Here is a 22874-nt window from a genome sequence, read left to right on the forward strand (position 1 = left end):
ACTACCGTACTCCCTTGCTCGAAATTACTTGCCAGGTAATCCCTACTAAAAGCAAAGAAAAGGAAATCCATTGAAACCAAAAAGTTAATTTACAATGTCGTTTTTTTATTTTTTTTATTTCAGTCCAGTTCCCAAACTGCAGTATTTTGTTGTTTTACACTCAAGACACAGCCATGCACAATTCATAATTAAAAAAAGTATATTGCTTCAACCACAATTAAAAATAGCTTATCCGAAACCTTAATTTTCCCCCTTCGCTTTTTCTCATCAGTCTGTTTCCAAAGATGGGGCCTGCTGAGGTTTACCAGATGGATCAGCAGTTTACAAACCCAGATAATAATAATAGGAATAATAATAGGAATAATTTTAAAAGAAATGCTTTTTTGTCTTTGTTCCATCTCTTGATACACATTTATAGAGGAATTTTCACACCACGTGTACAGGTTTACACATTCAGAAGAGAGGAATGTACAGGAGCGACCGCAGAAGAGGAGCGGGCCGGCGGGGCAGGGTGGGGCAGGCCGGTGGGCCGGTGGGGCAGGGTGGGGCAGGCCGGTGGGCCGCTAGCTGTCCCAGAGTTCATCTTTGTGCTCATAGTTCAGGTACGTAGGTGAGACCAAAGGTCACAGGGCAGATAGTCTCTGTGAGGTCCCTGATACTCTCAGCCACAGGCACACTCAGCAGTCGTGCTCCGGACAGCCAGACAGCCTTCATGGGTGTGCTGGAGACAGACAGGGGACTGCTTCCAATGGCTCTGTGTCCAGGTGGGGTACTGTCTGACACAGCCCAAGCAGTATTGTTCCATCCAGGAGTGTAGAGACAATGTTTATTTTCTTGTTCAATTTCCAGGGTGCAACCATTTACAAATACATAGGCCTTCTATAGAGCAACCTGAATATTTTCATTGCATTTTTTTCCATCCTATTTACATACATACACACATATCCTAACAATGTTAGCCTACTTGGAAAATGAATTAACGTGTTGTTTTCCCATGCATGAAATGTCCTCCTTGCAATGGACAGTGTGAGGCTCTCCTGCATTTCTACAGTACGTATAGCCTACAGTGGAGGTATGAGTGAGCAGCTACCCTGCACCTCACCGTCTGAGTTAAGGTGGACAACAGGAGTGGCATCTAGTGCAGACTGAGGTAGCTCTCTCCCTTACAAACACACACACATGCTCACACACACACGTGTACACAGCCACTCATGCATACACTCCCATTCATACACACACAAACACACACACACACACACACACACACACACATACACACACACACACACACACACACACACACACACACACACACACACACACACACTCTACCAGGGATATAGTTTGAGCTCAGGGCATACAGCCCATGAAATAAGTAGTCAGTTACTCCCTATGAGAGCCCTGTGATCAGGGACTGATATCTCTACATAGTGTACACTACAGTTTAGACACAACACAAGGACAAGTGTCTATCCTGTCTCCTACTCTCGCTGTCCCAGGTCTGGACTTCAGTACAGTCCTAAGGGATGCTGTGGCTACTATGGACCAGGCAGAGGTAAGCTATTGAATTAAGAATCAAGAAACAGTCTATATTTATATACAGAAAGAGCTTTTCAGAGTACTTGTCCAGTAGCCTCTGCTATGGGGTGATAGGAATGGCAGAGTGAAGGGGAATGTGATCCTCTTGTTTTCAATGGTCCGTAAAACAGGTTACAATCATAGAATGGCACTCAGTCATTAATCCAAAAAACCTTTTCATGGGCAAATGATTAACTAACACCCACCAACCTGCTGCCACACAACCAAAACTCACAGAAACACTCACATAGAAACAGATACAACCAAACTCACACAGTACATAGGAAAGTTTAGCCACAACAAGACACTGGCGCAATAAGTCTTAACTCACGCTGAGGAAGCTAAAGAATGGCATCCCATTAAAATAACTATATATACACCTCATGGATGGACAAACAGACAGACAGAGAGAGAGAGAGAGAGAGAGAGAGAGAGAGAGAGAGAGAGAGAGAGAGAGAGAGAGAGAGAGAGAGAGAGAGAGAGAGAGAGAGAGAGAGAGAGAGAGAGAGAGAGAGAGAGAGAGAGAGAGACAGACTGAGAGACAAACAGACAGACAAACAGACAGATAAACAGAGAGACAGACAGACAGATGAACATGTGCGCTAACTCAGGGATTGTGCTCATTTGAACAAATGGCTTCTGCTTCACATACATCTAGGTAAATTCACAGATCAGAGGTTAAGCTTGCAAAGGTAAGGCTCATTGATGTGAACAAATGGTAACATTGGCAAACTGACCACAAAAATTATTTTCAAGCAAAGTTTTGTTGGCAGACTAGCCCCACATAGACACTAATACAGTCTAACGTCCTGCAATAGTTTGTGACACCTTCAGAATCTTTCTAACGGACCACGCGTCTCAGACATTCTGATTGGAAATTGACTCTGGACAAACAATTACAAATTAATTAATTTACTAAATCGATTTTAACTAACTACAGGTATTAAGCCCATAACGGGGGTTCGTACTTGAATTTGATGAATGGGAAAATGTTTTCAAAGCTTTGATTTTGAAAACCTGAACACACTGTTGCCCATCAGAGAGGCAGTAGTGATTGAATCAGCCTCGACTGCAGCTTTGGCTCAGCCATTCTCTATGTCAGATCTCTGAACGTCAAGTTTAGGGTGTCCAAGAAATTCCAGCTATGTCCTGGAGTACAACAGCCAACTGGCTTTGATGGATGGTTGCCACTTCTCTCCCTCCTTTTCTCTCTCCCTCCTTTTCTCTCTCTCTCTCTCTCTCTCTCTCTCTCTCTCTCACACACACACACACACACACACACACACACACACACACACACACACACACACACACACACCTGCAGAGGATGAGCAGGTTGCAAGTTGGTTACACAGAGCCAAAGTCATGCAGGCATATGTTGGTTCCAGAGTCCCGGAGTCTGTCTCTCATGTAAAATGTTCACTGCAGGAGAGGCCTTATGAAAAGGCCTAGAGGAAAGGGAACCAAGGTGATCGCTGGACAGAAAGGGGAGGAATCACAAGCTCTCAGTGCTGTTACTTTCGACTTCTCTTCCTGGATCTCTCCCTCTTGAAAAGGAGCACGTTTTTTTCTTTGTATTTTCTCTTTTTTTCTTTTTTTGTTTAGGAGCATCTACTCCCCTCACAGGACACACACGCTTACACACACACGCTTACACACACACGCTTACACAGTTCTGATGGACCGCTCCACATGTACAGAATGCTGGCGGACTAAAAGAGGAGGCAGGAAGGTGATTCAGTATCAGCGTCTGACCGCTGAGAGGCCCTGTAGGCCAGCTGTCCATCCTCTGTATGAGGCAGCAGGGGGCTGGTTACTGTCTGTCACACAACCCCATGGAGCAGGGTCCAGCTCTGTGTGTGGACACACGGTGCCCCCTAGCGGCTGCTGTTCTTTATGGCTTCCTTGGCTGCGACAATCAGGGGACTCAGGCTGGACAGGGGCTTGGCTAACTTCAGGAACGAATGCTGCAAAGAACACAAGACAAGAACAGTAATGAGGGGAATGCTCTGCGTGTACAGACTGTGATTTAAGGTTAGAACTGTATGTTAGTAATGTAGGGGTAGACTGGTCAGGGTGGTCGAGTTTGGGTTATGTTAGAGTGGTCAGATTAAGGTCTGGGTTATGTTAGTGGTCAGTGTGGTCAGGTTGGGGTTAACATGGTGGTCAGTACCTGGAGGAGCTCCTTGGCTGAGCCTCTGCGGTCGACGTCCATCTCCAGGCAACGGTTGAGGAAGTCTCTGAACACGGAGGTCAAACGCTCAGGGTTCTGGAGCTCTGGAGTCCCGTTGGTGGCGATAAGGTACAGGGCCTGAGGGGGTGGGAGAGAGGGGTGGAGGGGGCCAATCAGTTACTAGCACTTACTGATCAAATAGCTCCAGTATATCCCTGGATGTGTGTGAACTGTAGATAGTGTGTCTTACCCTGAGAGGGTTCTCATTCAGGTAGGGAGGTTCTCCCTCCACCATTTCTATGGCCATGATACCCAGGGACCAGATGTCCACCTTGGGCCCGTAGGCCTTGCGGGTCACCACCTCGGGTGCCATCCAGTAGGGCGTGCCCACCATGGTGCTGCGCTTGTTCTGCTCTGGGGTGATCTGGGCACAGAACCCGAAGTCGGCTGCAGGGAGAGAGGAACATGTCAGACACAGCTTCTTCAACCCCACCACTCCCCACAGGCTCACTACCCACAGGACCACTACCCACAGGTCCACTACCCACAGGACCACTCCCCACAGGACCACTACCCACAGGACCACTCCCCACAGGACCACTCCCCACAGGACCACTACCCACAGGACCACTACCCACAGGACCACTACCCACAGGTCCACTACCCACAGGACCACTCCCCACAGGACCACTACCCACAGGACCACTCCCCACAGGACCACTCCCCACAGGACCACTCCCCACAGGACCACTACCCACAGGACCACTCCCCACAGAACCACTACCCACAGGACCACTACCCACAGGACCACTCCCCACAGGACTCTCTACCCCAACATCCAATTGACTATCATTCCACCCTGGTCCCTCCTGCCTGTCCCTTACTGGTGAGATGACTTACTGAGCTTGACCGAGCCATCCATGCCCAGTAGGATGTTGTCACTTTTGATGTCTCTGTGGATCACCTGGTTGGAGTGCAGGAAGTCCAGAGCCTGCAGACACTGTAGAGAGTGGGGACACAGACACACATCTGGATCAGAGGAAATGCCTAGGCTAGTGTTCAGAAGAGGCTCAGCTCAAGTCACTAGGGGGTATTTGTTGATAGTAGAGGGCTGGTCTCTTACCTCTCTGCAGACTGCAGCGATCTGGCCCTCATCCATGCAGGTCTCAGTCACCACATCAGTTAGTGAGCCTCCAGCCAGGTACTCCATCACCACCCACAGCTCATCCCCTACTAGGTAACTACAGACAGAGGAGGACAGAGAGATTAAAGGTAGACTCAGCGATATTAAGTAGATGCAGAAAGAAAACAGCATAGTTGGTCAATTTCTGCAAGAACTAAGAGCATTGAAGCTCGAGGCTTAACTTCTCCACTGTTTTGGTGCCCCTGGCTAACAGCGTGAAGCGAACCCTTGCACATGCGCAGATACTGTGTGTGACCGTGTAAGAGTGAAGTCTTGCATCTCGCTCATCTCAATATCTATGGTGCTGCTCGTGGCAATGTCATTTCGCTGAGTCTACCTTTAAGTATAGTCATTGCATGAAATTGTCATATTTACAGTAGCTGCTATACTTGTGGTTCTCCCCATCAGTAACCATGGCGATGAAGGTTACCTGTCCAAGTAATTGACTATGTTGGGGTTTTTGTTTTCCCTCATCACCAGGATCTCATTGATGATGAGCTCCTTCTTGGGCTGCTGCTGGAGGTTCATCTGCTTGATGGCCACCTAACAGAGGCACAACCACAAATAAGACATTAGATGGTGTCTTCAGTGCTCTTCTGACAGATTACACAGTTACTGTGATTAGCCAGAAGAGATGGCTAATCAGGGTGGCAGATAGACACGTAAGATGTGGATGTTTTTCTGAAGGGACTGTGGTAGTAACATTAGTTTACCTCCTGGCCAGTAGCAATGTCAATGGCTGTGTATACAGTGCCAGATGCCCTGAGGAAACAAGAGAACAACACATTAATGCCACATAGACACAAGTCAATATGTAAGGAGTTATAACAGACCATGGTGCACACAAGCTATCCTTCCAAAACATGTCCCTCCACTGTATCTATCTCTATAATATTAGAGTTATGCAACTCTCCAGAGCCTGGAGGACACTTCCTTATTTTTTTATTAACACAATAATCTCAAAGAAAACAATAACACAATGTCTTTGAATGCAAGCAGTTCAATTGATTTTTTCCATAGATGATCAGGTACAATTTAATTTGACCACCAGAGGGCAGCATTGATGATTGGCCATTGAAAAGGCAACACTAATGCTTCTGGGTCAGTAATAACTAATAGGAGTCTTAAACCTGTCAATAAAGTGACCTTTCCTCTGTGATTTCTATAAATGTCTTGCATAGGTTATGTCCCTACAGTATATAATGTGCACATTGTACCACTTGCATATGTTGATAATGTCAAGAGCTCATTCTGCTATGAGTGGTGTGTCTGAGTTGCATGTGAAGTTTGAGTGGAGCAAGGTTATTATAGTTTTTCGTATTTATATATTTTTTTATTTCAATAATTTTTTTTGATTTTGATTTTGAATTCAGTTTAATTTCAGTAAGTTTTCAAGACCTGATTTGCAAGCTTATATTTAGTTTTAGTTGTATACAAATATTTAGTTATTATATTGTTTAGTTTCAGTTTTAGATTTAGTTTTAGTGTTCGGGACAGAAAGCATGTGTGGGAGGCTAGGAACCATTTGGGTTGTATAATTTTTTGTGATGTCACTTCTTGCAACTGGGGGTCAGTAATACATAAGGTGATGGGTCAGGTCATAGGTTAGGTTAGCCCTTCTCATGACTCAGTCCTTCCACGTCCCGTTTGAATAGCTGAGATCATTTGGTCAAGTGTGAAATGCTCTATCTAGAAACAATTGATCCTTGATTGCGATACAGTTTTGGAAACATTGAACACTAAACTTGAACACTAAAGTTATCATCCAAAATCAACTTTACAAATAAAAAGTATACACTTACTGTTAGCTGTTTTACCACAGATATCCACTGAGGTTTTTTGTGTAACACAGCTTCGAGCAGACGTTTTGTTTTTGTTCCCTCCCGAGTTTCCATTAGGTCAGGAAGTGCAACGCAAAACACCTCCGTGGGAATCTGTGCTAAAATGGCGCACAGTAAGTGTATCTTTTGTATTTATAAAATTATATTGGGGTGATATGAAAGTATACTGAACAAAAATATATATGCAACATGTAAAGTGTTGGCCCCATGTTTCATGAGCTGAAATAAAATATCCCAGACATTTTCCATATGCACAAAAAGCTTATTTCTCTCAAATGTTGTGCACAAATTTGTTTACATCCCTGTTAGTGAGCATTTGCCCTTTATCAAGATAATCCATCCACCTGACTGGTGTGACATATCAAGAAGCTGATTCAACAGCATGATCATTACACAGGTGCACCTTGTGCTGAGGACAATAAAAGGCCACTCTAAAATGTGCAGTTTTGTCACACAACAAAATGCCACAGATGTCTCAAGTTGAGGGGGCGTGCAATTGGCATGCTGACTGCATTAATGTCCACCATAGCGGATAATTGAATGTTAATTTCTCTACCATTAGCCACCTCCAATGTCGTTTGTGAGAATCTGGCAGTATGTCCAACTGGCCTCACAACTGCAGACCACGTGTATGGCGTTGTGTTGGCGAGCAGTTTGCTGATGTCAACATTGTGAACAGATTGCCCCATGGTGGCGGTGGGGTTACGGTATGGGCAGGCATAAGCTACGGACAACGAACACAATTGTATTTTATCGATGGCAATTTTAATGCACAGAGATACCGTGACGAGATCCTAAGGCCCATTGTCGTGCCATTCATCCGCCGCCATCACCTCATGTTTCAGCATGATAATGCACGGCTCCATGTCGCAAGGATCTGTACAGAATTCCTGTAATCTGAAAATGTCCCAGTTCTTACATGGCCTGCATACTCACCAGACATGTCAGCCGTTGAGAACGTTTGGGATGTTCTGGGTAGACGTGTACGACAGCGTGTTCCAGTTCCCAACAATATCCAGCAACTTTGCACAGCCATTGAAGAGGACTGGGAAAACATTCCACAGGCAACAGCCTGATCAACTCTATGCGAAGGAGATGTGTCGCGCTGCATGAGGCAAATGGTGGTCACACTAGATACTGACTGGTTTTCTGATCCAAGCCCCTAACTTTTTTTTAAAGGTATCTGTGACCAACAGATGCATATCTGTATTCCCAGTCATGTGAAATCCATAGATTAGGGCCTACTGCATTTATTTCAATTGACTGATTTCCTTATATGAACTGTAACTCAGTAAAATCGTTGAAATTGTTGCATGTTGCGTTTATATTTTTGTTCAGTATAGAATTTCTGAAATTTCCAAAACCGTATTGCATTGATTATTAACAGTTAAACAGAGCGTCAGCTGTACACATTGGCCCCGCTGTGGTCAATTGTTCAATTGAGAACCCTATGGCTGTACGGCATTTGGTTCTGGAGAGCTCAGGTTACGTTATATTAGTTTCTAGCCCAAACCGTTCGGACTCTCCAGACGTTTTCGTGAGAAGACCGATTTTCGGGATGTCTCCTGGTCTGACAAACACTGCTGTAACTCTGCCACCTTCCACCGCAGATGCGGAAGGCCAACATCGGCGGATGCGGTGGATTGAGATGCAGCCCATGCAAAAAACCTATATTTCTAGCTTAAACAGATTGACGTTGATGGGGATATTTTTAGTATGCTAATTATATTGACGCGTGGGCGCGTCAATCGAATCTAAGGGTAACTTTAGTAGTACATGTAAGAATAATCAAATTTGATACTTAGCCATTTTTTTCCCATTAGCTAGTGATAGCTAGTGAAAGTGATGCCCAAGCTAGGCCTTTTTGAAACATCCCCATCATCTGGCCGCAATTACCCGCCAGATTAAGTAGTTTGAAAATCCCATTAGATCTTTGCCCCCTCCCCCCGAAAAAAGTACTAAAACTGAACATAATTCACAATGGTTTTCATTTTATTTTATATAGTTTTGGAGAAACAAATGTATAATAGTTTCAGTATAGTTTTAGTTTGCTCTGCACTGTTGGAGCTAGGAACACAAGCATTTCGCTACACCTGCAATAACATCTGCTAAATATGTGTATGTGACCAATAAAATCTGATTTGATTTGATTTTGTTAATTATTATATTTCAGTTTACTAATTTGTTTTATTATTAACTTAGTTTTAGTTTTAGTTTCAGTTTTAGTTTACTTTAATAACCTGGGTGTGGAGTGCCCATTCCTCTATGATGTGTTTATGACTCTGTAATGCATACACTTCATGACTGGCATATGAACCCACTCTGCCAAGTGTACAGCGTGTTTAAAGTGCTCTTTTTAACATGTACATTATGATTCATTGCAAAGTGTACAGTGGGGAGAACAAGTATTTGATACACTGCCAATTTTGCAGGTTTTCCTACTTACAAAGCATGTAGAGGTCTGTACTTTTTATCATAGGTACACTTCAACTGTGAGAGACGGAATTTAAAACAAAAATCCAGAAAATCACATTGTATGATTTTTAAGTAATTAATTTGCATTTTATTGCATGACATAAGTATTTGATCACCTACCAACCAGTAAGAATTCCGGCTCTCACAGACCTGTTAGTTTTTCTTTAAGAAGCCCTCCTGTTCTCTACTCATTACCTGTATTAACTGCACCTGTTTGAACTCGTTACCTGTATAAAAGACACCTGTCCACACACTCAATCAAACAGACTCCAACCTCTCCACAATGGCCAAGACCAGAGAGCTGTGTAAGGACATCAGGGACACAATTGTAGACCTGCACAAGGCTGGGATGGGCTACAGGACAATAGGCAAGCAGCTTGGTGAGAAGGCAACAACTGTTGGCGCGATTATTAGAAAATGGAAGAAGTTCAAGATGACGGTCAATCACCCTCGGTCTGGGGCTCCATGCAAGATCTCACCTCGTGGGGCATCAATGATCATGAGGAAGGTGAGGGATCAGCCCAGAACAACACGGCAGGACCTGGTCAATGACCTGAAGAGAGCTGGGACCACAGTCTCAAAGAAAACCATTAGTAACACACTACGCCGTCATGGATTAAAATCCTGCAGTGCACGCAAGGTCCCCCTGCTCAAGCCAGCGCATGTCCAGGCCCGTCTGAAGTTTGCCAATGACCATCTGGATGATCCAGAGGAGGAATGGGAGAAGGTCATGTGGTCTGATGAGACAAAAATAGAGCTTTTTGGTCTAAACTCCACTTGCTGTGTTTGGAGGAAGAAGAAGGATGAGTACAACCCCAAGAACACCATCCCAACCGTGAAGCATGGAGGTGGAAACATCATTCTTTGGGGATGCTTTTCTGCAAAGGGGACAGGACGACTGCACCGTATTGAGGGGAGGATGGATGGGGCCATGTATCGCGAGATCTTGGCCAACAACCTCCTTCCCTCAGTAAGAGCATTGAAGATGGGTCGTGGCTGGGTCTTCCAGCATGACAACGACCCGAAACACACAGTCAGGGCAACTAAGGAGTAAGAAGCATCTCAAGGTCCTGGAGTGGCCTAGCTCCAGACCTGAACCCAATAGAAAATCTTTGGAGGGAGCTGAAAGTCTGTATTGCCCAGCGACAGCCCCAAAACCTGAAGGATCTGGAGAAGGTCTGTATGGAGGAGTGGGCCAAAATCCCTGCTGCAGTGTGTGCAAACCTGGTCAAGACCTACAGGAAACGTATGATCTCTGTAATTGCAAACAAAGGTTTCTGTACCAAATATTAAGTTCTGCTTTTCTGATGTATCAAATACTTATGTCATGCAATAAAATTCAAATTAATTACTTAAAAATCATACAATGTGATTTTCTGGATTTTTGTTTTAGATTCCGTCTCTCACAATTGAAGTGTACATATGATAAAAATTAGAGACCTCTACATGCTTTGTAAGTAGTAAAACCTGCAAAATCGGCAGTGTATCAAATGCTTGTTCTCCCCACTGTATGTTCTGTAACATGTACAGTATATGTCTTGTGCGTAAATGATGTGTTATTCTGATCCCTGTGCCACAGGGGTGTTGAGGCTCCAGTGGAATCACAGATTTGATATTCCCTCTATAGTAGCCTGAGCAGCCTTTTAATTAGCCAGACAAAGATTACAGTAAGCTGATAAAAGCTGTGTGTGTTTGGCACCCCCGGCCGGGGTACAGTAATCTGCACCTTTATCCCAAGATGTCCCTCTCTCTGCCCTGACATTTTACACCTCTGAGTGCTGGAGGGCAGAGACATGCTGCTGTATACCACCACCCTGCACTCTGCCCTGGGGAAAGACACATTTTTATGATGCTTCCATTTCTGAATCAGCTGCAAGGGAATATAACACAGTCCCATGGTGAAGGAATATAACACAGTCCCATGGTGAAGGAATATAACACAGTCCCATGGTGAAGGAATATAACACAGTCCCATGGTGAAGGAATATAACACAGTCCCATGGTGAAGGAATATAACACAGTCCCATGGTGAAGGAATATAACACAGTCCCATGGTGACGGAATATAACACAGTCCCATGGTGAAGGAATATAACACAGTCCCATGGTGAAGGAATATAACACAGTCCCATGGTGACGGAATATAACACAGTCCCATGGTGACGGAATATAACACAGTCCCATGTTGAAGGAATATAACACAGTCCCATGGTGACGGAATATAACACAGTCCCATGGTGAAGGAATATAACACAGTCCCATGGTGACGGAATATAACACAGTCCCATGGTGACGGAATATAACACAGTCCCATGTTGAAGGAATATAACACAGTCCCATGGTGACGGAATATAACACAGTCCCATGGTGACGGAATATAACACAGTCCCATGTTGAAGGAATATAACACAGTCCCATGGTGAAGGAATATAACACAGTCCCATGGTGACGGAATATAACACAGTCCCATGGTGAAGGAATATAACACAGTCCCATGGTGAAGGAATATAACACAGTCCCATGTTGAAGGAATATAACACAGTCCCATGGTGACGGAATATAACACAGTCCCATGGTGACGGAATATAACACAGTCCCATGTTGAAGGAATATAACACAGTCCCATGGTGAAGGAATATAACACAGTCCCATGGTGACGGAATATAACACAGTCCCATGGTGACGGAATATAACACAGTCCCATGGTGACGGAATATAACACAGTCCCATGGTGAAGGAATATAACACAGTCCCATGGTGACGGAATATAACACAGTCCCATGGTGAAGGAATATAACACAGTCCCATGGTGACGGAATATAACACAGTCCCATGGTGAAGGAATATAACACAGTCCCATGGTGAAGGAATATAACACAGTCCCATGGTGAAGGAATATAACACAGTCCCATGGTGACGGAATATAACACAGTCCCATGGTGACGGAATATAACACAGTCCCATGTTGACGGAATATAACACAGTCCCATGGTGACGGAATATAACACAGTCCCATGGTGAAGGAATATAACACAGTCCCATGGTGAAGGAATTTAACACAGTCCCATGGTGACGGAATATAACACAGTCCCATGGTGAAGGAATATAACACAGTCCCATGGTGAAGGAATATAACACAGTCCCATGGTGAAGGAATATAACACAGTCCCATGGTGACGGAATATAACACAGTCCCATGGTGAAGGAATATAACACAGTCCCATGGTGAAGGAATATAACACAGTCCCATGGTGACGGAATATAACACAGTCCCATGGTGACGGAATATAACACAGTCCCATGTTGAAGGAATATAACACAGTCCCATGGTGAAGGAATATAACACAGTCCCATGGTGAAGGAATATAACACAGTCCCATGGTGAAGGAATATAACACAGTCCCATGGTGAAGGAATATAACACAGTCCCATGGTGACGGAATATAACACAGTCCCATGGTGAAGGAATATAACACAGTCCCATGGTGAAGGAATTTAACACAGTCCCATGGTGAAGAAATAGAACAGTCCCATGGTGACGGAATATAACACAGTCCCATGGTGAAGGAATTTAACACAGTCCCATGGTGAAGAAATAGAACAGTCCCATGGTGAAGGAATATAACCAGGAACAGACTGAGTCCCCTGCCAGGAGTCTGGTTTACTTTTTGGTTACACACCATGAACTTCAGCCTAGTTTCCACTACATTGACTTTACCAGTGCACCATGGCAGTCTAACCCATAGAGATCCTATTACATTACTAGAGGGGCTATGTTATAAACACTCAAAGTTCCATAAATTCCCATCATTAGAAGGTTCTTGTCCATTCTACTATTCTAATTCCTAATTATATGGCCTAACCCATGCCTTCCTCATCCTTCACTAAACCTTCCCAGTCTCATAACACCCCAGCAGTCTATCTGACTATAGACTGTTCTGTCGCAGCAGAGTGGCTTCGTTTGGATAATGAGGCTTCACAGAATGACCTTAGACCTTGAGTGGATCGTTGGTTAAAAAGTGAACTTAGAAAGGCTGAACATAAATGGAAGGCCTGCAAACTTCAAGTATTCTTTGAGATATAGAAGGATCTGATGAGAAATTACAATGTTGTTGTTAAAGATGCAAGAGCGAACTACTTCTCTATCCTGATCTCTGAGAACTCCCACAACTCGAAAATTCTGTTTAAGACAATTGAGCGTGTTGCTGGTGCCCCCACTAACAGTGACATGCTCACATCCCCTGACCTCTGTCAACAGTTTTTAAGATACTTTACAGAAAATATAGAAAATATTAGATCCCAGAATGACAGTAGCCGACACCATACCAGCATTTCCTGTCAGGATGCACTTCAGGTAACTACTCTGAGACTGTCTACTGCTTCCTTTGAGCGAATATCATTTGAGTCCCTCCTTGATCCTGTAGCCCACATGAAGACCTCCTCCTGCCCCTTGGACATGATCCCTACTAGACTACTAAAAAAGCTTATGCCTACTGTTGGCCCCAACATTCTGTCTCTTGTAAATAGCTCCCTGACCTCTGGCTCCTTTCCAGCCTATTTTAAAACTGCTCTGGTCCAACCTCTCCTTAAAAAGCCCAATCTAGAACCCTCACTGAGTAATTATAGACCTATCTCTAAACTTCCTTTTTTATCCAAGATTTTAGATGTTGCTTTCAAGCAACTGGTCACTTATTTGAGCATGGAAACTGCTTCATTGACAGTCAGTAATGACCTTCTGTTGGCTGACGATGAATGCTCTCTTCTAGTTATTTTGGATCTCAGTGATGCGTTTGATACTATTGGCCATAACATCCTTGTTGACCGGCTGCATTGCCCTCGACTGGTTAAGGTCATATCTATGCGGCAGACATTTCTCAGTGAGGGTGGGTGGTTCAGTCTTGTCCCCAGAACCTATTCACTATGGTGTCCCCCAGGGATAAATTATGGGGCCCATCCTTTTCCCCCTGTACATGCTTCCCCTTGGTGACATAATCCGCAATCATAACATTCAGTTTCACTGCTATGCGGATAACACATAGCTTTATTTACTAATCAAACCCAGTGGCTAAGCTGCGTAACTACCCTTCACAAGTGTCTTGCTGACATCAAATGTTGGATGTCTGACAATTTTCTCTATCTCAATGATAAGAAATCAGAGGTTGTTTTATATGGCCCCCACCTTGCTAGATCCCAGATTGTAAATAACCTTGGTCATTTGTCCACCAATGTAAAGCCTATGGCCAAAAACCTTGGTGTCTTCTTTGACTCTTACCTAAACCTCGAACTACATGTAAAGAAGGTTATCCAGTCCTGCTTTTATCCCCTTAGAAATATAGCTAAAGTCAAGTATTTTATTCAGTCACTGATCTGGAGAAAGTTATAGCTACATGCCATTAGGGCCCCTAGCCTTTGGGATGGTCTGCCAGAAGAGATCAGGCTTGTAGTTTCAGTGCCTCTTTGTATCCCTGCTGAAAACACACTTTTATAAAGATGCTTTTAATGTATGATTTGAATGTATGATTTGAATTAGCTATCTTGTTTTATTCTTCTTCCTCCTGTCTTTGTTTCTTTGTTAGTACTTTTATTTTATGAAGTGAAGCACTTTGTTACCTGTATTGAAAAGTTATATTTGTATTGCTATACAAATAAAGTTAATGTTCTTAAGTTATTATTAGACAGAATGAAGTGGAAGACTGATTTCACAAGTCACAAGTCAGAGCTTGAGTCAAGTCACACATCTCTCTCTCCCACTTCTCTCCATCACTCTGTTCTCCTTGCCCTCTCTCTTCTCCCTCCCTCCCTCCCTCCCTCCCTCCCTCCCTCCCTGAGACTGTCACGCTACACCAGTGTATTGCATTGTGAGTGTGTATTAATAATGAAAGAGTGTTAATGTTTGGTCCAGTCAGCTCTCGTGGAGGCAGGCCCAGCCCCCGGCCCAGACACTGATACCCTGCAGCCAGCCAGGTAACGAACACTCTGTTATGTAGCTGTGCAACCAATCCATACTAATTATTGACTTGACTCATCAGGAATAGTCTCATGTGATCTATCTCCTGGTTTGTTAACGGCTCACATCCTTAGATAACATCTTCCTGTGGTTTCAATCAGAGGGATCTGTGTGCAACCACAGCGTAGTGTTCTTATCTTTTTGCACAGCTGTTTTAATTTATAGACAGTGTGTGTAGATTGTCTGTCATTCCCACCCACATTGATCAGGGGAGCCCTTAGGGGTGTGTTAGATTAGGCTACACAGACATACAGAGTGCCTCTGCAGTGCTGGAGGGAGCTGGAAGCTGCTGTTGTTGTGTTCAGGACTGAGGTGGAGGGAGTGGTGATATCAGGGCTAAGCTCACCCCAAACTCCAGAGAGAGAGAGAGAGAGAGGGGGGTGGGGGGGTAGTGAGAGAGAGCAGGCTGAGCTCATCTGGCCCGCAGCCAGGCATGGATAAAGTTCTGTTTTCCTCTCTACTTCTCTCTATTCTCTCTCTCACCCTTCAACCTCTTTCTTTCTCTCCTCTCTGTCTCTGGTCACATCTGAGTGAGGCACTGTATTTATTACTCTCAGCTGGGCTGACTAGCAAAGACCACTTCATTCCAATAAGAGGCAGTAAGTAGCTAGTGGATTTGAATTGAAGGTGGACTTACCCTTGTCCTATTTTCTCAAAGCGTGTGTACTTCTTTTTGGGGTCCCCCACACTCACAATGCTCCCTGGGAGGACAGAGAGAGGTGATTGGTGGAGAGTGTAGAGAGTGTGAGAGCATGACAATAGGGGATCTAGGTCAGGCTGAGGTAGCTACTACACACACACACACACACACACACACACACACACAGCACGATCATGGAGAAGGCAACAGTACATTACACACACACTCCTCTGCCCACGCCACTCAGGGATGTGGCCCGCTGTGGGGCCTCGTATTGCAGCCAAATACACTGCTGCATGCTGGAAGGTTGGCCTGCTCAGTAGAGCACTGCTGATGTTTTTGGACAGGGACACGGGCAGACACTGCAGCACTCTGACTATGGAGGGGCGCTTGGCCATCCTAAGGCTGTAATCTCTGGCTTACTGATCAGTCCACACTAATCACTGCAGTAGGATGGGTTTGGAGGCCTGGACACACATCACAGTACAGTTACAGCATACTCTCTATGGGACTCTCCATGCTCCATAGGTCCACAGAGAGACAACATACTCAGTCGCTCCAGAATCTCCTCGTCTGTCATCTTGGACTTCTTCTTCTGCCGGTCGGTGTGGCGGTACAGAGTGCTGGACGTGTTCTCTGGCTGGACCTGGGACTCCGGTGGGGTTGTGACCTCCTTCACAGGGGCGGGAGGCGCCAAGGGCTCGATGACAGAGCGGGTATATATCTGTACGGAGAGGAGCAGGACACAGTCAGAGTCAGAGAGGAGCAGGACACAGTCAGAGAGGAGCAGGAAAACAAGCATACTCTACAGCTCTGTAGTGAGTTGAGTTGTTGAGGTGGTAAGACTGTAAGTCTGTCTAGCGTAGATCTGTAACAAGGTTTTAAGTCATCGTTCATAACCTCAGTGTGACTCACAGATTTAGTGTGCTCAGGTCGAGGTGCGATGACAGGCGGTAGCTCATCGTCATCCTCCTCCTCCTCCTCCTCTTCCTCCTCCTCATCATCCTCCTCCGACACAGGGGGCGCTATCGGGGGCTCTGTGGATGTCTTTGCACCCTGATGGGTAAAACAAGGTGTCAGTGAGGAGGTCTGTAGTACGTTGGACTGTGACAATCTGACATCACTGGGACAGACTGCATCACCTGCATTATTGTCAATGGTTAGTCCAGGGACTCCTAATGTTCCATGTAATGAAGCATGTCCAAGCTTACAATAAACACCTCCTAAGACCATCCCATTACAACAGGGTGCTCAGCTGTGAAATAGGATAGGGTAAAACAGAAAGATTGTAATGTATTACACATGTGTAATCAGGAATGTAGGTATTCGACATTATCAGCTTGCTTAAACCTGGACAGGATAGCTACTAGAATGGCTTATGATCATATGGGCTGAGGTAGTTAAAATTAGATTTAAAAACACAGTTAAAATGAGAGTTAAAAACAGAGTTAAAATGAGAGTTAAAAACAGAGTTAAAATGAGAGTTAAAAACACAGTTAAAATGAGAGTTAAAAACAGAGTTAAAATGAGAGTTAAAAACAGAGTTAAAATTAGAGTTAAAAACAGTTAAAAGTGAGAAAACATGCTACAACAAGGCTAACAGGGATAATCTCTGTCGTGATGTATTTCAGTGTCAGTTCATTGAACTGCATTATACAGCATGCAGTTGGGCCTAGAGCCAAACACGCAAAACAACCCGTATCCGAATACTCCAACTCCAACCATAGCCACTAAAAACATCACCCAGCCTTACAGTACAGTAGGCCACAATACCTACTCTGATGGTGGTGAAAGAGCCATGCAAAGGCACTCCCTATCACTACTCGCTCCTCTAAATTATTTATAATGTCTCTCACCTCTGTACTGTACTCCATCATAAAAACCATCATCTGGGTGAGCCTGTTCTGTAAGGTGGGATAGAATTCATCCATCCCTAGCCTAAGTATGCAATGTAAGATGGCAAAGAATAGCCAAAGCAGCACAGTATAGCAGTAGTGGTGACTAGCTGCAGGCTATGAAATGGTGGCAAGCCAGCAGTCCTTCGTTTAGCAGTGGAAGGTGGTTTGGTTTAAGCCCTGCCATGGGGGATAATAGGGGTCAGTGTTCTGAGGAGAGCCCCAGAAACCGAACAAATAGAGCTGAAGGAGGCAGAGGAGATGAGGGGCTAGCTGGCTAATGATAAGTAGCGCTAGGCTAGCAGGTTTCTACTGGGCCATGCGGTCAGATCTAAACAGCTGATGGACAATTAAAGCAGGCACATATTGGCTATGTGATGAACACGGGATCAGACATGCAGGAATTTGAGGATCGTCACAGCCCTCTTAGGCATGTGCCCCTGCCCTGCCAGTTAAAGGATGGGCCATTTGGAATTGTTTAAGGAAATGCTTACAGCCAAGTGGTGAAATAGAGAAGCATCCATTACATTAGAAAATTTTGCCAGATCCAATTTAAATATAGAGAATGATGATGTCTCTAAAATCTCAAACATTTGCAGATGGTAAGTTGTGTTCATTGGTAAGTCATGTTTATTTTCATCCAATGGAGTCTGGATATCTGGGCAAATCTAGCATCAACAACATTAAGAGTGCAAAATGGTTCAATTTAGAGTATAGCCAATGTAGAGGTATGTGGAAAGTAATATGGAGGAGTTACCTTGTCAAATAATGCGCTGCAGGTTCTAAGGCTGACAGGAGGCCCAGACGACAGCAGTCGGTTCTGAATGTGAAGGTTGAAAATGGGAGGATTTACTGAACACAGACCCACACAACATTACAGAACAATGGATTGGACTATAGAGGGATGGGACAGGGCAGAGGGCAGGGGACCGCTACAGAGGGATGGGGACTAATTTATATCATCAACATCTAACTACAGATTAATGGATCCTCACATATCAACTGAGGAGAGATTTTCATGGGTGAAGAGACACAAATCATATTTTGGGGACCTTCTCCTAATGACCAGACCTAGCTGCTGACATAGATGGAGATGCCAAGGTGATCAATACAGTGATACTAGTGGCAGAACCTTTTGCTTCTGGACAGTGACTTAACACCACCATATTATTACATATATCAGAGGGCTGAGCGATTCAGAGGTGTGGTACCCACTGCCAGGCTCTGAACTAGCTCCTTACTGACCTGCTCTACCAACACTTCATCAGGACCCTCAGAGTGCTGGGAGTCAACAGGCCGGCACCACCGCCTGGGAACAACAGCCTTCTCCAGACATAACAAAACCATAATAGAGAAAGAGCTCAGACTCTTCACACCCAAGCGGTAAAGTACCAACAGACAGAAAGACTGAATGCAGGTGAGTGCACACGACCTCTGAGTCTTCTTTCTCAGTCCACCAATGAAACATTACTCTGACAGCGACACTGTCCAAAGAATGTTTAGTCAATAGCAACTTACCTGTCTAGTTAACATACAGTGAGGAGATTGGTTCCATCACTTGTGTAGACAGTTACCCGTACACAACTACCGATTAAGGTCCTATAGGGACAATGGTTTTCAAAAGATATGAAATATGACAGAATGGTTCATTATTAAAATACTCTGAGACATTGTGGCAGCCCAGAGAGAGTCATTAGGCTGATTTCCAAAGGGACGTTTAGACTCTGAGACAGTCATGTGAGGTCAGGGTAATGATAATACAGTCTGGCTTACAGTCCTTACAAAAGCTCCACAGCACACTACAGCTGAGGAGAGAGTACTACAACTCATGTAAGCTAATATTTCTTTTTCTTTCAATAAATGTGGGCTAATTAGTTGTTGAGAGGAAAGGAACATGTTTGAAATGAATGAGCACTTACCAGAGTGTTGGCTGCTATGTATCCATGTGCTGATTTGTCTGAAAGAGAAAGGAATCATTGCCAGACGTCCCATTCTCTTACATTGACAACACGCTGACAGATCCGCATGTAGACTCTTCCATAAATAGTCAAAGCTTTTGCTCAGTAGCATATTCTTTATTCAGAAAATGTAAGACAGCAGCGTCTGGGCATTGTGTGTTTGTATGTTCTTACCTCCAGAGGTGAAACTCATGTATTTCTGGTTGTTGACCGTCTCTTTGGAGTCGTAGAACTTAAGCACGTCCAGCACGGCCTGAGGGTTCTTCTTCTGTTCCAGCTTGGTGATGTTGGAGGTCTGAAGGAGGCGCGCCCACTGCTCTGGGATGCCCTGGTGGAGAGAGATCAAAGGTCATAGGTCATGGGTTAGATCCATTCTTTGAACTCATCGCTACCACTGCACACCTTTTCATGTCTGGGTTATAATTAACAAGTAGTGGTAATATGGGGGATCTGCCATTTAAGGGTGTACTCATAGCTACCACTAGATAACTTCCTTGTCTGTGATATACTGTATACTGTATAAATACACTACCATTCAAAAGTTTGGGGTCACTTAGAAATGTCCTTGTTTTGTCCATTAAAATAACATAAACTTGATCTGAAATACAGTGGAGACATTGTTAATGTTGTAAATGTCTATTGTAGCTGGAAATGGCTGATTTGTAATGGCATATCTACATAGGCATACAGAGGCCCATTATCAGCAACCATCAGTCCTGTGTTCCAATGGCACGTTGTGTTTGCTAATCCAAGTTTATCATTTTAAAAGGCTAATTGATCATTAGAAAACTATTTTGCAATTATGTTAGCACAGCTGAAAACTGTTGTGCTGATTAAAGAAGCAATAAAACTGGCCTTCTTGAGACTAGTTGAGTTTCTGGAGCATCAGCATTTGTGGGTTCGATTACAGGCTCAAAATGGCCAGAAACAAATAACTTTCTTCTGAAACTCGTCAGTCTATTCTTGTTCTGAGAAATGAAGGCTATTCCATGCGAGAAATTGCCAAGAAACTGAAAATCTCGTACAACGCTGTGTACTACTCCCTTCACAGAACAGCGCAAACTGGCTCTAACCAGAATAGAAAGAGGAGTGGGAGGCCCCGGTGCACAACTGAGCGAGAGGACAAATACATTAGAGTGTCTAGTTTGAGAAACAGGTGCCTCACAGGTCCTCAACTGGCAGCTTCATTAAATAGTACCCGCAAAACACCAGTCTCAACGTCAACAGTGAAGAGGCGACTCCGGGATGCTGACCTTCTAGGCAGAGTTGCAAAGAAAAAGCCATATCTCAGACTGCCCATCTTAAACTTTTCTTTTTATTGGCCAGTCTGAGATATGGCTTTTTCTTTGCAACTCTGCCTAGAAGGTCAGCATCCCGGAGTCGCCTCTTCACTGTTAACGTTGAGACTGGTGTTTTGCGGGTACTATTTAATGAAGCTGCTAGAGTGAGAGGCGTCTGTTTCTTAAACTAGACACACTAATGTATTTGTCCTCTTGCTCAGTTGTGCACCGGGGCCTCCCACTCCTCTTTCTATTCTGGTTAGAGACAGTTTGCGCGGTTCTGTGAAGGGAGTAGTACACAGCGTTGTACGAGATCTTCAGTTTCTTGGCAATTTCTCGCATGGAATAGCCTTCATTTCTCAGAACAAGAATAGAGTTTCAGAAGAAAGTTCTTTGTTTCTGGCAATTTTGAGCCTGTAATCGAACCCACAATTGCAGATGCTCCAGATACTCAATTAGTCTCAAGAAGGCCAGTTTTATTGCTTCTTTAATCAGCACAACAGTTTTCAGCTGTGCTAACATAATTGCAAAAGGGTTTCCTAATGATCAATTAGCCTTTTAAAATGATAAACTTGGATTAGCAAACACAACGTGCCATTGGAACACAGGACTGATGGTTGCTGATAATGGGCCTCTGTACGCCTATGTTTAATAGATATTCCATTAAAAATCAGCTGTTTCCAGCTACAATAGCCATTTACAACATTAACAATGTCTACACTGTATTTCTGATCAATTTGATGTTATTTTAATGGACAAAAAAATTGTTAAACAAGGACATTTCTAAGTTACCCCAAACTTTTGAACAGTAGTGTATATGCACTGGAAATACCTTGATCTGTCACTCAAGGATGTACTGCCTTTCATTATTATACTTAAGATAAAATGTTTCTTCTATTCTACTGAGCCATTTACTTTATGTTCGTATTCTTATCTTTTATTATTTCTTATTGTTTTTACATTGTCGAGAAGGAACCTGCAAGTAAGCATTTCGTTAGACGGTGTATACCATGTGTATCCCGTACATATGACTAATACAACTTGAAACTGAAACTTACAGTGAACTCTCCTGTAACAGCGTCAAAACCGACATGTATGGTGTGCTCAAAGTCTGAAGGCAGGGAGATCTCAGGACGCTCCTTCTCCTTCTTCTTGTTTGCTGCATAGGGGAACAAAAGAACATTCAGATCTATTTCTAATACATACACAGGGATTTTAAAGAGATATACAGTGCCTTCGGAAAGTATTCAGACCCCATGACTTTTTCCACATTTTGTTACATTACAGCCTTATTCTAAAATTGTTTTTTTTTAAACAATCCTCAGCAATCTACACACAATACCCCTTTGCTATGAGACTCGACATTTTTGTAGTGTGTGTTGATTGATAGAACAGACCTAGCTACAATAATACAGTGCATTCGGAAAGTATTCAGACCCCTTCCCCTATGAGACTCGAAATTGAGCTCAGGTGCATCTTGTTTCCATTGATCATCCTTGAGATGTTTCTACAACTTGATTGGAATCCACCTGTGGTAAATTCAATTGATTGGACATGATTTGGAAAGGCACACACCTGTCTATATAAGGTCCCACAGTTAACAGTGCATGTCAGAGCAAAAACCAAGCCATGAGGTCGAAGGAATTGTCCGTAGAGCTCAGAGACAGGATTGTGTCGAGGCACAGATCTGGGGAAGGGTACCAAAAACATTTCTGCAGCATTGAAGGTCCCCAAGAACATAGTGGCCTCTATCATTCTTAAATGGAAGAAGAGCCTTCCTAGAGCTGGCCGCCCGGACAAACTGAGCATTCGGGGGAGGTGACCAAGAACCCGATAGTCACTCTG

General features: G+C 44.0%; 1 protein-coding gene across 1 annotated transcript in view; it reads right to left on the reverse strand.

Annotated features, from left to right (window-relative positions):
• Positions 1-3181: 3181 nt before the first annotated feature.
• LOC311142877 (serine/threonine-protein kinase PAK 3-like) overlaps positions 3182-22874 on the reverse strand; it is a 49463-nt gene continuing 29770 nt past the window's right edge. Inside the window, exons 3-16 of the mRNA XM_084178582.1 lie at positions 22088-22188; positions 19924-20077; positions 19711-19748; positions 18549-18611; positions 16812-16952; positions 16446-16620; positions 15894-15957; positions 5648-5696; positions 5365-5477; positions 4875-4992; positions 4652-4751; positions 4002-4198; positions 3752-3889; positions 3182-3545 (exon numbers count right to left, since the gene is read on the reverse strand). Coding sequence (XP_084034708.1) covers positions 3456-3545; positions 3752-3889; positions 4002-4198; positions 4652-4751; positions 4875-4992; positions 5365-5477; positions 5648-5696; positions 15894-15957; positions 16446-16620; positions 16812-16952; positions 18549-18611; positions 19711-19748; positions 19924-20077; positions 22088-22188 — 1541 coding nt within the window. The 3' untranslated portion in view covers positions 3182-3455. The remainder of the gene's footprint in view (positions 3546-3751; positions 3890-4001; positions 4199-4651; positions 4752-4874; positions 4993-5364; positions 5478-5647; positions 5697-15893; positions 15958-16445; positions 16621-16811; positions 16953-18548; positions 18612-19710; positions 19749-19923; positions 20078-22087; positions 22189-22874) is intronic.

Source organism: Coregonus lavaretus, assembly GCF_964263955.1.
Source record: "Coregonus lavaretus genome assembly, chromosome: 15".
Lineage (NCBI taxonomy): Eukaryota > Metazoa > Chordata > Actinopteri > Salmoniformes > Salmonidae > Coregonus > Coregonus lavaretus.